General features: G+C 40.8%; 1 protein-coding gene across 2 annotated transcripts in view; it reads right to left on the bottom strand.

Moving 5' to 3' along the window:
* The window catches only part of camkmt (calmodulin-lysine N-methyltransferase), a 146,823-nt gene that overhangs the window by 24,168 nt on the left and 104,896 nt on the right, over nt 1-17,759 (bottom strand). For both annotated transcript variants that reach the window (XM_049600218.1, XM_049600217.1), the window contains exons 7-8: nt 11,191-11,257; nt 7,310-7,384 (exon numbers count right to left, since the gene is read on the bottom strand). In XM_049600218.1, coding sequence (XP_049456175.1) covers nt 7,310-7,384; nt 11,191-11,257 — 142 coding nt within the window. The remainder of the gene's footprint in view (nt 1-7,309; nt 7,385-11,190; nt 11,258-17,759) is intronic.

The raw sequence follows: 17,759 nt of genomic DNA, 5'->3' as shown, positions 1-17,759 counted from the left end.
ACAACCTTTCAGCTATCAGGCAGTAAATAAACCCTTTCAGTGTGATGCCAGTTATATGTTGCCATATATTTTCTTGGTTTCAGATCAGGAATTCAGGAAAACAAGACTAAGCCACTTAAGATCAGAATAGCAACACAACCTCGTGACCACGTACACAAAAAGAAACAAAACCACACACGCAAACACTAAATATAGAGCTAGTGAACTGTAATCCAGTAAGTTTGTTAAACTAGACCCTCCGAGTTAATACCAAAACTATCAGGCAGCACAGCACTGGTTTCACTCTCGTGTGCAGCTGAATGTCATTCTTGGAAAGCGACTTACACTTTTCTTGGCAAAGAAAAGTGTAATAACTGCTGAAGTGGTAACACAGCTGGACATCTCTTAACTTTCCTGTTTATATCTACTGAAATTGAATCAAAATTGAGTTAAATTAATACCACTGAGATTTGTTTTAAGCTTTCGTCAGCAAAAACTGCTGAATTACTACAATTGTAAATAGTTATATACATTCAACAGTGTGGTCGCTCCAACCTGAATGAGATCTGAGTGACAGACATTAGGTTGATCAAATATTTCTCACTGACACAATTAGCCCATCAACTTATATTAAAAAATTAAAAATTTTCTCATTAGTTTGGTGTGGTTAAAATGTTCAGGATGTCAGACAAAAATTCTAATAATGTCAGTTTGGAGTTTAAAACAATACGATCTATGAAAAAGTAGGACTTTTTTGCTGTAGTAGTCAAAGGCATAGCGTATCTCTTTTTATACTATCAAAGTCGAAAATTCACTCGTCTCAAAGTCATCAAACGTGCAACCGACTGCCAACAAATATTTCTGACCTTCTGTCCAGGCTGATCTCTACTGTACCAAGTCATCCCATAGATCTCTCAACAGAGATGTGGTTGAGTTTTGTGTGTTTCTGTGTGTGTACCAGCAATGTGTGCAAAGTTTCTAATCTAATCTGGTTAGGTATGAAAGTCTGCTCTTAAGTTAAACACAAAAGAAGTGTGTGTGCTTAAGAAGTGCACATGTGTGTGACTGTACAGGAGACGCAAATGACATATACAGATATAGTACTAAAACAGATGAAATGTGCACACAGAGACACACACACACTCACAGACACACACACACACACACACAAACAGGGCTTTATCTCGGGGCCCACACATGGACAGCTTTTGGAGGAAGCAGACATGCCAACATCCCAGCCAAGGATCCTCTGCCACCCACATGCCCACTGCAGGAATCTCTCTCTGTGTCTCTCACCCACACATAGATGAGTGGAGGCACACACCACTACACTATTCCTTCACCACTGTCTGTCTTACGCTCTGTGAATCACCAGATTCTGACGGTCATATCTCCTCAGATAACTTGTTAAAATGTCTGAAATCCAAATCTAACCCTTCACCCCTCAGTGAACAGAGTCAGGAGTCAGTGAAAATTCAAGCTCATTTCAAATGTTTCAGTACTGAAGACAAGATGTCTCCTGCTTCACTGAAATGTCCACTGTCGTCAGAGATGCTCACAAGTCATTTTGTGCAAATTCAAGTCGAGTCTCAAGTCATTAAAGTTTAATACCACCGTCAATCCAGCATTCTTTATTTTGATACCACAGTGTGGCATTTAGTGATATTTTTGTTTTGGCCACATGTAAAGTTAATTGTAGTCAAAGATTATGGTGAATGGCACGGATGCTGCGGGTATTCTCGACATGGTGTTGTTGCTGCAGTTTACTGTCATATCTGGCGGCACACATCAAATACATAAGATAATGCATGATAGTAAGGGAGGGAATGAGCTTGTCAGACATATTTTTAATCTTCGGCCCTTTGTCCACCAGAGCACTTTCTCCTAGTTTAAAATGCCAGTTGCTCCTCAGGAAAAGCCCAACTGGGAGCACCTGAGAGCGCTTTGGAGGCGCAGCGTTTTTCCAGCTGAGATGCTTTGGTTGCTATGATACGGAATATCTGCGGAAGTAAACACGTCGGCACAAGGTAGAGTACTTGCTCTGGATGAGGGGAAGGCTGAAGCGTGCAGAGAGAGAGGACAGACCCGAAACTTATATTAATATACATACAGTATATGAACATATTTCGCACTTGCACATGTAAGATATGATGGTTTGTCTTTGTGGAATTTGTCCCTCCTCCACTGTGATTGATCAGCTGGGTCAAAAGTGACAGTGACAAGTGCAGCATTTTACCAAAAGTTGAACATTTTTCAACTCAGGAAAAAAACCACCCAGCCGGCAAAGTTCAGCACAGAGTTTAAGCGCAGCGCCTAGTCACGCTGCTGGCATTTGTAAAGTAGTGTAAATACGCAGTGCTCCCATTGCAAAGAATTTAATAAAACGACCTCAAAAAAACACTGTGGTGTACGAGACTCCTTAATGTGCTGGGAAAAAAAAAAAAAAAAGATTGTTCACAAGTCCCAAATCTTGAGGCCGAGTCAGGTCTCAAGTCTTTTGGGGATGACTCTCAAGTCAAGTTTCAAATCACTGTGTGTACAATGCAAGTGCAACTCGTGTCTAAGTCCACATCTCTTGTGTGTGTGCAGTGTAAGTTTCCACATCGCACTTGTGCAAAGTTGCATCCTAGATCATAACCATGTTTGTGCATAAACGTGTTAAACTCAGATTTCAGGTGAGAGCAGGGGAACTTCACTTCTTCAGCAGATGAATGTGAAAAAAGCCAGCTGGTGTTAAACACTGAATGGTGAAGGTCAAACATCCAAGTGGAGAAAAAATAAGCAAAACACGTTTTTGAATGGCTAAATGTAATCCTTCCCTTGACTGGTTTTCTTCCTCATTTCTTTGACGACTCTTTTAGCCTCTAATTCTCTCCGTAGTCTACTTGTTTCATTCCCCATCTTCTTTCTACCATCCTCTACAGCTCTACTGTACGGTCTAACTCCATTTTGTTTGCTCCATGATGGGGAAATGGGCCTTCAACTTGTCTAAGCAAAAACAGCTTAACTGGCACAACAGGAAGGACCACAAATGTATTTCAAGAGTAAGATTCATTATTTACCGAAAGTGGGTGACTTTCTGTAAAATGACTGCCAGCAGCAGTGGTGGGCTATTTTCCTATTTTTGTGACAAATTGGTCGGGCTGCTGTACAGTATATGAAGGTCACTGGTAAGATTCTTTCACTAAGGGGCATTCATTTTCAGCAGAAGTCATTTACCAACCGCTATTTTTTAATCAACAACTATTGTGACTGGCTGGCAGTATAGCTGGCCTTGACTTGTAATATCTAGAGACGTCGAGCAGTATATGACCTATGATTTCTTGAACTGTATTTTTCCCAGCTGTGACATCACATAGAAAGGCAGTTCATAATGTACATAGACAATTTCATAAAGTTTAAAAGTTCCCAAAGCGGTGAGTGGAACCAGAATCACACTTAACAACACTTAAATCACATCTCTGACGGCAACATTCACTCCACATGACAATTCTTCTTTTGCATAATACCCCCTCCTCAAAGATAGGCAGGATATCCAAAGAAATAAGCACATAATGGACTGCTGATACACAATGTTCCACTAAACTCTTCTCCTTCCTTTGCTCCCCTACTCTCCTCTACTCCCCTCGCTTCTCAGCGGTGGTTCCGTTGCTACTGGTGGGAGCTATAATTAATCGGAGTGGAAGCCGCGTTGTTGACCTTTTCGCAGGTGATCATCACCACGATGTGCCCGTTAATCGGTCAGCCATCAGTCTTCAACCACCACCACTGCAATTATCACACAGTCACTCACTCGCATACACACGCAGGAAAGACGGCGCCACGGAGAAAAACGTCTTGTAGCGCACACACCACACAGATGCATGACTAAAGCATCCATCTGCTGAGGAAAATGTGAAATCTAAAGAACCTGCAATATCAAAAATTCACATGTAATTTACTCTGTTCTCACACTATCTGCCTCTATCTATCGTACACACATGTGCATACACGCCAGTCCACTGTAAAATATCCTCTATTAGCTGCCGGCTCTTTTTCTCTCTCTGGGTCCTGTACCTGACTATTACCTGTAATGACCGTGACATTACAACAATGATAACGGCGTTTGCTAATGCTGCACTTAGCACACATGCACACACTCGTGCAGATAGATACACACACACTGTGCACAGGCTAAATTTGTTCAGTGTTTGTGAAGCTGGAAAATAGTCAAGTACTTTCGCTTCAACCAACAGCATGTCCATCTTCTCAGCATGTGTATATGTGTGTGTGTGTGTGTGTGTGTGTGTGTGAGAAAGTGAGTGTGTGTCAGTGTGCAGGTGTGGTGGTAAATGGACGTAAATGCGCTTGCCGTCAGCATCTCAGGGTGAATCTCATCCATCCCTGGTACCTCACCACTCATCACAGTTTTTTGACTGCCTCAGTGAGCTCCACCAGGAAGTCGGGTAGCGTTCCTGAAAGTGTTCCTTTCATCGTCCAACAATATCGCCAGTCAAGGTCAGCAGATCTCTCCTGCTAAAACACTCTGGGCAAGCCCCTGCCTCTCCCTCCAGAGTCATTTAATGGTTTGCCTGAACCTTGTTGAGGCAGAATTAAAGTCCTTCTTTATGTCCTGTGTGAACTCCTCCCACACCTGTACACCCTCTGGCCTGCCTGCCTATCAGTCTGTGATTGTAAGGTCTGCTGCATGTGTAACCCCCCTAAAAGTTCCAATATCACTGCCCACATGGGCATCAGAGTCACTGTGCAGGACTCACCAAAAGACTGTGAGAGGCCACAGACTCCAAATGATGACACTTTCTCACTTTGTAATGAATCATAGCTACAGATTGTGAGCAACTAGGGCTGGGAATAGGTGTATTTCCAGTCAAAGGATACCTACATTCAATCCTTTTGCACTGGGGGTCTGATCTCAGACCAACCCAACTCCCTGCTAGATCAGACTCTAGAGCCACTCTCCTTGGCAAACTGTTCAACGTCTACCCAGTTAGCACGGGCTAACACAGCAGCAGCAGCAGCAGCAGCAGCAGCAGCTAGTATCCAACATTGAGCCGTTAACTGGTCTCAACAAATTCACACTGACACCAAAATGGCTCAACTCTGTTGTTTAACTCGATAATAACGTTGGGTGACATTAGCTGTGCAATGCTAACAGTCTGCCCTGTCACTGTGTGGACTCTCACGACTGTCCTCAGTGCAAAGCTCACACTCAGCACCTGCAGCTAGGTCTCATACAGTCTGTGGTAATGTGAAGTCAAGCTGGCAGTTCAGTGTGAAGAGATGCCACCAAAACAGTTTAAAGTATGGTTATACTTAATGCCACTCCTTTCATATTCAGGCTATCAAATTCAGTATCACTTACGTAAGTATCTATTTGTAATTTTTAAAACTATACCTTGCCTTATGAGCTTTCATAACTCACTAACTTATACTGAAGCGAGATACTAGCCTGGTTAGTTGGCAAAACTTCAGATTTCCCTTATATGCCCATCATTTAGATTTTTTAGGTCTTAACATCTTCTAATCCTTTTTATGTCAAAGATTTTAACCTGGCATTTTACAGCACACAAGCACAATATTTTATAATTCTTCATCTCTTAGATGTTCTTTTTAAAATTTCGAACACGTCTCCATGATACAGAGTACATGACAGATCTTGTTTTATTCTTTTTTCTCTTTCTAGTCAAATCAATCGCCAGAATAAATGCTGGTACTGTATATTTCTGCAAACCACGGACATGTCACATTTCTACAAGATATTCTTAAACTCTGCGTTTCTTTATGTTTCACAACACTTTGGTTAATGTGTGGTTATGTTTAGGCACAAAAACCTTTTTGTTATTGCTAAGAAAAGATCATATTCCACCAAAACACCCCGTTTTGGTGGAACAATCACAGCTGGAAATGCGGCCAATGTCTCACTAAAATCACCCAGGTTTGTTGTTTGTTAGTCTTGAAAAATAGTCTGCAGCTTGGCAGCCATCTCACCTTCAACAGTGCCACGTCATCCACAGTCCCCCCCCACCTCCTGATGATAGGGTTGCAGCAATATAACGGTCTCAAGGTATACCATGATATGAAAATGGATGGTAATCATGCCATGTGTATTTGTTTATCTATCTCACCTAGTTATTTTCAAAGAGGAGACTTTTTACATTGACTTCCATTTGAAAATTTGTTTCAAGTTTCAATTATAGTAATAAAACATTTCCTCAACCAAAAAAACCCCTTCCATTTTTATTCCTTTAAAGGTCATTCTAACAAATGATAATAACGATTCCTTAATACCGCGATATTTTCTGAGACAGTGATCATACCGTGAAAATCTGATACCGTTGCAACCCTACCTGACGACAAAGTCGGCTCATATACATGTAATCAGAACGTCACTTCAGAAATGTTGATATGATATGTATGAAATGTACAAATTTAACATATCAGTGGTTTGCAGAAGCGTATTACGCCAATATTCTCATCTGCTAACTGAGCTGCACTAGCAGATACTGCAGGTGAGCACTGGCTGCACCCAGGATGCAGCAGTTGCAACAAGCAAGGTGTACTTTCTTTTTTATTTACCACCACAGCCCTGTGTGTGTGTGTGTGTGTGTGTGTGTGTGTGTGTGTCTATGTATAAACAAGTTGAGGTTGCACAATCCGTCGGTTTGGATTGATTTGCGACAAAGAACAGTAAAAGAAGGGAATCACATTTCAGAGGAGCAATGCAAACTCTCAACTGCTTTCACCGATCATTCTTTCTATCTTTCTATTCCTCTTGTTTTTTCCACGGATGTTGCTGTGCGGGGTACACTAAGAAAAAAAATCCTGATGCATTTTACCTCACAGTACAACCGAGAGATAAAATAGATGTTATTCTCAATTGGCCACAAGATCTACATTTCAATGAACGATGGGCTAATTGTTATGTTTATGTTGCTCTATCTCTCCATTTCCATCTCCATTTCTACTCCTCCCTCCATCCGCCCTCAACTCTTTCTTTATCTTACTGTGTCTCCTTCCTTGTCAAGGCGCAATTATTTGCAATTTGCCTAAGTCATCCATTTGCTGGGACACCGAGCATGAAAACGAGGCAATTTGGTGTAAAATGGAGGCAGGCGGGCATCTGAGCATATGTATGAGTGTGTGTGTGTGTGTGTGTGTGTGTGTGTGTGTGTGTGGACAAGGCAGGGGAAGGTCCAAGCGCTGGTGGGGGGCCATGCAAGAACTGTCACGCAAAAGTGAAAATTAATGCCATGAACGCACACACTGAGATAAATCTGTGTGTGCGCATGTGTGTGTGTGTGTGTGTGCGACAGAGAGTAAGTGTACCTACCAGTCTGCACACACGACAATGTCAAAGTGACCCTCGAGCGCCGAAATGTCTGACTCGCAGTCCCACCTCACCACCCTGTAAGCACACACATAAAACAGAAACCAAAGTTTAGTATTCGCAGAGCCGGTGACAGAAGGAAGCTGGCGTTCATGAAGCCGCGCAGCGAGCGACAGCAGTTGGTCTTTCACCGCTTCTTTTCTCTAACACTTTGAGCGCCATGACACCTCTCTCTCTCTGACACCCACTGTTTTTCTGCTTCAGTAGAGACCTGCAGAAAGTGTCAGGGAGGGAAGACATGTCATCTGTGAGGTAAAGAGAGGGAGCTTCTGACATGACACTTGACATTTATACCATGTGAACACACACACATACACACACAAAACATAAATGTGGCTATTCAACACCCCCCCGCCCTTATGTTATCGGCACGGCCACCACCAAAATAGGTTCCTCGTGTTTTACGATATAAATATAATGATTAAGAATGTAGGAGAAAACCTATCAAAGAAAAGACAATGTATACGATAGGATGAACTATCGTTAATCGTGAATGGTGAGAACCATAAAAGAAGAGATCAAATTAAAATAACAAAAGAGAAGGCAGCCCAAAATTGGCATTGTACATTTCTGAAAACCATGGATATGCTACATTTGTACATTTCATACAGATCATATCAACAATTTTACCAGGCCGGAGTTCTGATTACTTGTATATGAGCGGACACTGTCATTGGAAGGTGGAGGGGATGCCTGACATCTAAGTAAGATGGCTGCCAAGCTGCTGACCACTGTTCGAGACCAACAAACAACAAACCTGGTTTCTTTTTAGTGAGACATTAACAATATGTCCAGCTGTAACTGTGGCATCAAACTGGGTGTTTTTACTGAGACATCGACGGCATTTGCAGCTGTGATTGTGGCACCAAGACTGTGAATTTTAAGCCAGAATGTGCTCTTTTCCTAACCATGACCAAGTGGTTTTAGTGCCTAGACTTAACCACACGTTAACCACAGCACTGTTGAAACGTAAAAAAAAACATGAAGTTGCCACATTTCTGCTGCACGATAACGTACAACTGTTTTATATCCATGGTCTGCATAAACATACAAAGCCAACATTTATTCTAGTGAATGGTTTCACAAAAAAATGAAAAAAGTATTAAACATGATATGCTATCAACTCCTTATCGAGAGCGAGATATCAGCAGCATTCCCATCGGCGATTATGGCACCAAAACTGGGTGTTTTTTACCCAAGCATCTATGACATTTTCAGCCTTAACTGGGGCGCCAAAACCAAGTATTTAAACTCAAAACGTGCTCTTTTCTTAACCATTACCCAGTGGTTTTAGTGCATAAATTTAACCATGTTAACCACTGCATTGTTGAAATGTAAAGTTACCACATATCCACTACATAATGGTGTATAATTGTGACATATCCATGGTTTGCAAAACGTAAAATGGCAACATTTATTCTGGCGATTGGGTTCACTAATAGAAAAAAGAATTAAACATCATCTGTTATGAACTCTTTATCAAGGCCACCAAACAACAACACTGGCTGCATTTTAGCGAGACATCAGCAGCATTCCCATTATGGCACCATAACTGGGTGGTTTTCTTGGTGAGACATCTGCAGTGTTTCAAGCAGCGATTGTGTCACTAAAATCAGGTGTTTTAAGTCAAAACACAATCTTTTCTTGACCATAACCAAGTGGGTTATGTGCTTAAACATAACCACACTTGTTGAAATGTAAAGTTCAACATACTTGCTACATAATAAGGTGCAAATGTTACATACCCATGGTTTGCAGAAATGTATAATGTCAGCATTTATTCTAGCGATCGCTTCAAAGTTTTGTGTGTTCTTCTGTTGGTTTTCCTTCAAGCTCTGACGTATGGTGCTGCTTTCAAATGTCATGTTTAAATGCAATGTCAGTTTTCACACAATTCAATATTACATTTTGGTTTGCCGTTTTGGTAGAGAGAGTCAAATTCTTGCCATTTGAGCAGGAAGTGACACTCTGTCTCTGTGTCTTGTTGTTGGCAGAACTGACACAGTGTGTCTTGTCTGCTGTCTAAAGCCAGGTGTGTATTTCATTAATGTCTCTCTCAGTTACTGGACATGTACGGTGCTCAGAAAATCTGCTACTTGCTATTTTCTGTTCAGCGCTAAACAGCACTGAAGTTAGTGGTTTAAGTGTTTTTCTTCAGTATAATTTGGTTGTTGCAGATTGTGTAAGGGCTGTACTGCTCACAGCTTTCTCCTCCGTCTCTTTTTCCACACCATTTTCCCCTCTCTCCGTCTTTCTCTCCCTCTCAGACTGTTAGGCAGAGTGGGGGATTATTAATTAGGCATTATTAACACTCAGTAAACAAAACATTAGGCCCCGCTAGAAACACAATCTCGATTCACGGCAGGAGGTCCCAACGCGCGCACACACACACACATGCATGCATGTGCACACCCCATCACGCAACATGCCCCTCCCCCTCCCTCCCCTTGTCCAATCGCATCGTGCCCTTCGCCCTCTCTTGCGGTGCGTCGATGACAGCAGGCATAATCTGAAAAGAAAACAATCAAAGTAATGTAGCCTAATTATACGTTTACTTTTTCACTCCATCTTCCACTCATGTAAATATGCGCAGGAGGGAGAAATGGAGAGAGAGAGGAAAAGAGGGAAGAGGTAGGGGAGCAAAACAGTCAGTCAATGGTGAAATGCTTTTTCATGAGACAGGGACAACAATTAACTACGTTTTAGCCCGTCCTTGCATATAAGGTGTGCCTCTGCGTGTGTGTGCGGGTGGTGGAAAGTTCTCTGGATCTCTATCGAAGGGAATCATTTTGCTTGGATGACTATGTGCGCATACACACACACACACACACACACACACACACACACACACACGTACTCACACACACATTCTACTTGAAGAATGGGTATGACAGTATGTAGCTAACAAGGTTCAATCTTTTGTTGTTCTTATTTTATTTAAAGACATAAAAATGTATAAAACTGAGACATTTATTCAAGAAAAAAAAATCGAATTTGTTGAATTTCAAGTTAGCAATTCATACAAGTGAGATCTATACAATACAGCTGGTCCAAACACATCACCTACAGATATTTGACAACAGCACAAATTGGACAAAACAATTCCCCGTGTCTCATGAGAAAATGTCAGTCAGTTAAGTCAAATACTTCACAGGACTTGATGTCAGAGTGATGATTAGGCCTAGGTATAAGGCCGCACATTGTCAGGAAGATATGCAGTATACAATAACATTGTTGTGTATTGCAATATCAATATTACTTTTGACAGATAAGCAGATATTAAAGAATACTCAGGTGTGCCTTTCTGCTTTCACTGTGCTGCTAAAATACAACAAATTGCTTGTTGAATTAAAACAATGAAAGGAAATTATTTCCCACATTCTTTTATTAAACAGACTGAACATTAAACCAAACAGTAAAGGCACCAATTTTAAAAATAATAGTTAATTTTTCTTTTTTATTTCAAGATTATTTTTTGGCTTTTTGCCTTTATTGGACAGTCTGGGTGTGAGGAGGGCGGAGACAGTGGATGGCATGCGGTGAAGGGCCACAGACTGGAATTGAACCTGCAGCAGCTGCAGCAAGGACCTCGCCTTTCTATATGGGATACCTGCTCTGCCCACAAGTGCAGTTTCCTACTGACTCTCTCTTTTAGTTTACTCAAAAAAATCCTTGAGTACAATATCGCAGTCTTCTGTGATGCGTTTATCATGCAAGACGACATCGCAATGACAACAAAAAAAAAGATCCATGTGCAGCCCTGTATCTAAGAAGGGAAGCTGAAACATTTTAAGACAGATAAAGAGCTGAGAAAATGGTCTCACCTGGCAGATACCTGCGTCGACCCAAACTTTCCAGCTTGCCTGTTTCTCTCGGCCAGCTTTCGTACATCTGACGTGCCACGGTCAAGGATTCAAAGACACACACACATTACATCCTCAACTGAGAGAGCATGCATAAAGATCCAGTATTACATGAAATAAATGTTCTCTCTATACTCATACAGTACATAGGGCCAGAGATGTTTGCAGTAGATAAAAATCACCATTAACAAAAGTTTGTATCAAATCCTTGCAGTGAGGCCTCTACTGGACTTAAATCCAAATAAAAGCCACCATGTGTTGAATGTGAAGATTTCCTGTGTCTATGAAAAATGGTCGAAACAGAGGTGAGATTGTGCATCATGCATCCACTTCAGAAAAAAGTCCTATTTTTCTGAATAAAACAATGGTTATTGTCATGAAAAAAAAATCTGCTTATTTTCTGATTTAAAGAGATAATAATTGTGTAAATTCCATTTTTCTTAATTAGCACGTTTATTATCTCGTTTTTTTCCCCCAGAGAAACAAGAACATTGTTTCCATAAAAAACTGTTTTTATAATTTTAAGATGATAATCTTGTTAATTCAGAAAAACAGAGCAGATTTCTTTCCTCAAGTGAATGCATTTCACCTCAGTAAGATTGTCTTGTAGTATTTTCCTAGAGATACAATTATTTGCCATTGCATTAGTTAAAAGATGTTAAAATCACATAAAATTCTACACAGTGTATGTGGGTTAAATATATATATTTGATAATATAGTGAATCTTTTTTCAAGTGCAAATGTTTTGAAACATGAAACACGGCTCTGAGGATGAATCAAAGACACTGATCATCTACCTCTACCGCCTACATTTTTCTCACTAATCAAGAGATTCAAACTGTCGACTTTCCCATCAAAAGATATTCTGTTTTAGGTTTTTGTGGCGGTGTGTGTGTCATGTTGCAAAAGAGCTACATCAAGACGCTCTTTAGGTAAAAACACATATTAGTGTAGACGCCCACATGGAGACAGCATGAGTGAGCGGAGATGATCTTCAGGGATAGAGAAGCAGCCTGCAGAAGCAGATCACAGCAGCCTCCGGTTGGATCAATGGGAAAGCTTTTAACCACAGATACACAAACTCACACTTTCCCTCTGGCACACAAACACATGCGCGCAGATGAACGCACACAAAGGCAGGGCGATTGATGTCAAGTTGTCTAGTAATACACTGGCTTGTGGAGTTGCAAAGCAATTCAATTAGGATTTCCTTGTCTTTAAAGCCTGCAAAGAGCTGAGACAAATCCAATCGACAGAGACAGAGAGCAAGACAGAGAGAGCAGGAATGCGTGATAAGTTGATAGATGCATTGATAGCTGGAGAGCCAATCCAAAATCAAAGAGGCCTCCCAGACACACGTACATAATGACACGGAGGACAGCACACATTTATACACAGGCATAAGCACACAACACACACGCATGCTGGACACCTGTGCATCAGTGTATTATGCATAGGGATGACAGGGCGAAGAGCAGAGCAGCTTACTGTAATCTCATCACGAGCACACCACTGGGGGAGAGGTCAGTGCATGCACAAATACACACACACACACACACCTACACAAGTTGAAAACACACGCAAAAGTAAAAGAGGGCAATTTGAGTATTATTGAACATTAAAGTGGAGGAATATTTGCTCCCATCACTTGGAGTAGACAAGTAGCAGCCAATGACATGCATCAATCATTCTTAATGGAACATTTCAATTGATTTTCAACATGAGTATTCAAGGTCACAGTCTTTCCTCTCTGTGGTGTGTGGTTGTGTGTGTTTCTGCACTATAAATGAGGTCAACAACTTCTAAGGCCCCGTCTACACGTTTACAGATGTTTCTGAAAACGAATACTTTACCCATTCATTTGGCAAAATAATTTTGTCCACAGGATGTTTGTTTTACGAAATATCTCCATCCACACTAGAACACAAAAACGACCCTAAGCACTCACCGGTGTCTCCCCTCCTCACAAAGGTAGTTCAGTGTACAGGCTAATGTTGCCTTTTAAAAGCACCATTGATTCTCCTTTGATATCAAGGAGGAAGGAGTGATGCTCAACACCAGAGGTCAGCGACCTTGTTTGATATCAAGTACCTTTTTTAATTTTCTTGTTAGTCAGCGTGCCATATCAACATTACGGCTAACATTAAGTTTAACTATGACTTTTCTATTCCATCCATGGCAATGTGCACAACAACATAAACAAAACATGTTCTCTCATAATCATGATGTTGTCATACTCTGTCATATCAGGGTGTAAATATAGTGTACAGGCAGTGCAGTTGCACAGGGGACAGAGGCTGGACAGGCCTGATAGCCACCTGGATATACACTTGTGTTCAAAGACCTCACATTAAATTAAAAAAATGGTGTGATTTTCTATATATGCCTTCAAAAAGGCAAACCCATCTCTATCATGGTTTTCTGTTCATATCAATCTGTGACAAAATTAGATGCTTATTCTACATAATCTATTAAAACAAACTATAATTGAACTAGTTAAACTAAGAATTTCATGTTGTCTTTTGTAGTTTTTGTCATATACAGATGTGTAATGATGATTGCTGTGTAACATGTATGTTGATGTTGTACAATGTCAAGTCTCTGTTTAATCATGTGACGAGACGATTTACAGAAGCGAGTTTAGGTGTAAAATCTCTCAAGTCTGACGAGCTGGGCACATGTGCAAGTGGATGTAAGATAAACGCGGCAGTAAGCAACACTGTTGGTAAAATATATATGCTCCTTAAACTGTGTGTGTGTCCTTCATAACTAGTAACTAGGGCCCATCATGATAGAGTAAACTGGGGCCCGTCATAACTACTTTACACCACTATGTCATATAATTATATGTATGTGCAAGAAGCCTGCCCTTCATATTAAAACATCCTCATCTGAATTGAAATCATATCCTACCTGCCTTCCTCCAATTTTGTTCATCAGTAATAAACTTAATAGAAAAAAAAATATATATATATATTTTTTTTACCCTCTGTGGTTACAAATGTAATTTTTAGCAGTGGCAAAGACTTCTGAGGTGTTTCCTTGCTCCCATACCTCGATCGGGCACGTTTAACAGATTCAGCCTTGTCTGCCTTTTCCTTGGAAGTTTTCTTGTGTTTATTCTCAAAGTAGTGTTTAACACTCGATGTTGGGCAAACACCTTCAAGACAAAGTATACACAGCATGGTCCTTCTAAGACACAACACCCCACTCTGCCAAACTTTTGCTTTACCTTTCTCAGAAGCTAAAGGGCCGACGCCTCTGTTTGTCTGTGAAGTGGTGCAGCAATACTGAGTTTAAGTGTACAGTAGTCATTAGACCAAGCAGTGCTAACAAAACGTTACCAAACCAGAGGTCCGGCATTGTTGTTGTTTCTAGCATGTGCTCATTTCATGGTGACAGAGGGCATGCACAAATTTAGGAGATTATGACTCCATGCTCCATTTTACACGTACACACAGATGAACAGAAACTGGAGTTTTAAAAAATCTGCACTGTAGAAGGCATTAAAAAAATCTCTGTTTGCGTGTGGATGAGAGGCCAAATCGTAGAGGAAAATATCTGTTCACAAAAGTATCTGTAGAAGTGTAGACAGGGCCTGAGGAAAGGGAGAAACTCTATTCACTAGACGTTTCTAAATGTCATCTATTCACAACTTCTTTTTCTGCATATCTTCTCATCTATTTCACTGTAAAACTGAACCATATCACAGCCCGCTATCTCTTTCCATTGTTAACACTGGCCACACAATAAGGCCATGTGAGACAAACAGTGGCCATTAGCACACGGCTAAGACCAACAGCTTCCCTGGCGAGAGGAAATGCCACACACTGTCTGCAGTGTGTGAATGGGACAATTTGGCTGAGCCCAGAACAAATTATTGTTGTCTTTCTCAACCCTCCCTCTCTCTTTCTGTGTGTGTTCGATCCATTCTTGCTATGATTTCACTTACAATTCTCTCTATGTGTTTGTTCTGCGAAACAAAGCAGCCGGTCAATGGCGTATTGTTTGTGTGCCCAAGTGTGCGTGTGTGTGTTTTACAGGCTCCATAATGTTATTGTTTGCTCTTATTGTGATCAGTAAAGGAGCACTGTAGCCGGATGAGACAGAGATATTGTAAGCACAGCTAAATATGGAAGTGCCATGTCGGTCAATGGGGAAGAAATGTGTATTTATATTTCCTGCTTTTATGAAACAACTGTAGCGAGTCAGAGATTTTTTTTCTCTTCGTCTGTTAAGTTGTTGAGTGAATAAAGTGAGATCTGGGAGGATGGGAGAAAAAGGACAAGAATGATGAAAGAAGATTGGAAGAAAAGGGAGGGAAACAAGAGGCTACAAAGGCGATCAGACAAGGAGAAGTGTAAAATGGGTAAAAAAAAAAAAAAAAAAAAGCAAGATGGTTTGCAAGCTGACAGAGTTGATCAATAACCCACTCAAAAGAACAAATGTTGGCAAAAAATCTCACCTAAAGATTTGTCCTAAAAACTTAATTACAGGCCTGAACCTTCAGCACACACAAACATTTTAAACAAACCTTGATTGTTCCTGTTTGTAAAACATTCATCAAGCCCTAACCCTAGCCTTAGCATTAGATGAAGTCTCAAACAAAATCTGACAGGATGGCAATTACTGTGCTCTTAAGATGGCATTGTGGGCAGCTAGGATTGGTAGATGCCATGTTGAGCGCTGGTGCCGGGTATTTGTCACTGTGGGTGCCCCATCTGCTGCTTTTGCCTAAAGATAAAAGAGGTGGTCGGCTATTCTTCGCTTCACTCCAAGCCAGTCTCTGATTTCAGGGCTGAAACACCAAGGTTACAGCACGCTGTCGACTTTTTGTTTATGATACTGCAGTTAAGAGAGACAGTACCGCTGCAGCAGGGCCACTGCAAAAACAGATCACATAGGACAATAATCATGATCACAAAGCGTGGCAGAGATTAAAATACTAATTGGTAATAAATAAATACTAATACTAATAATGGCTTAGATTGCAAGGTATTTTTGTTTTTAATAGACAATAACAATCGCCACAATGATTTATGACTGATTAAGCATAAATAATAAGACTAATATAATTAAGGGTTGCAATAATTTCATCAGTGTTCACTCAGTTGCCTGTTTATTAGATCTGAAACTAATGCAGTCCTGCAGTGAATCATATGATCATTTTGGACGATGCATCGTGTGCTGCTGTAAAATAATACAAACATCTTTCAGTATAATGTCATTAAAGTTTAACTGCAGCACAAACCACAGCCTGCAAAATGGCCATGAAGTTGAATCAACACATCTCTAAAACAAAAACTGAACATTACAACTCTAATGAAGTTTTACTGCCGGGCTGTTGTATTAGACTTTATTAGCTGTAGCTTGGTGTACTGAATAAGCTGGCAACTGTTTATTTAACAGACTCAAAAGGACATGTTAAATGTGAAGCCTTCAACCCATTCTCATTCTCAGCATGTCAAATACAGCAGTGTGGTAAGTGGCCCTTGACGTCTGATGCCAACACACAAGTCACCCTTTAGTGTCTGTATGAGACACATCAGGCTTTCAGCTAACTCACATGTAAACCCATCCACGGCAATGAGGTAGTGTAAAAAGCAAGAAAGTCCAGGACAAAGGTTGGGGTGGTACATGGGTCAAACAAACACAGGACTGTCACCCAAGAGCAAGTGCTCATGACCTCTGTGAAACCAGGAGTCAACATTGAGTTTTGTTTTAGAAATGTAGCGTAGTTAACGTCACACGACGTACTTGATAACAATGTCGTACGTGAACTAACCAAGTAGTTTTGTTGCCTAAACTTACATTTCCTGTGAACATGGACATTTATTTTGAAAAGACACTATGTGTGTCAGAAGCGGAAACTGACACGGAAACAGACAAAACTGTTGCTACAGCAGTACGGTCATAGCGCCACAGTTTGAAGTGTAGGGCCATTGACCAAGCTGCCGTATTTGACGAGTTAGGGGTGAAAACACGTTGGAAATATTACAGCGCACATCAGGTGTGACTGACAACCACGTGTGACTTAATCTATTTTTTTTTCCATAATGTGAAATGTGTCAATTAGGGCTGTGCCATATCATATTGTTCACGATAATACAGGTATAATTTTCAATATGATGTGAAAAATAATATCGTGATACTCTGGATATTTCAACTTGTTGACATATTAATGTCAACAAGCATGGTTGAAAACAAAATTATTACCGACTCTGCGGTGGTTCCAAAGAGAGGAGCAGCTTCAGTAGTGTGGAACAAACTGTGGCGTCCTGAATGTTTTATGAACAGCCCCGGACTTCTCAGACTCTTTTAGTGACTTACTGCTCAGAGGGAACTCATTCAGCAGCTCCTCTGGCAGCAGCACAGCGTCTCTCCCTCTCCTCTCTCGCTGTGAAATATCGCAATATTTTTTAGGGCCATATTGCCCAACCCTAATGTCGATTAATCAGATGTCAAATGCTGTTATACATGTGATATTAGATGCAAGAGTGTTGTCCCTCCCTTTGTTTCACATGTGATG

The sequence above is a fragment of the Epinephelus fuscoguttatus genome, linkage group LG16, assembly GCF_011397635.1.
Source record: "Epinephelus fuscoguttatus linkage group LG16, E.fuscoguttatus.final_Chr_v1".
NCBI lineage: Eukaryota > Metazoa > Chordata > Actinopteri > Perciformes > Serranidae > Epinephelus > Epinephelus fuscoguttatus.
This window is presented reverse-complemented; position numbering and strand designations above follow the sequence as displayed.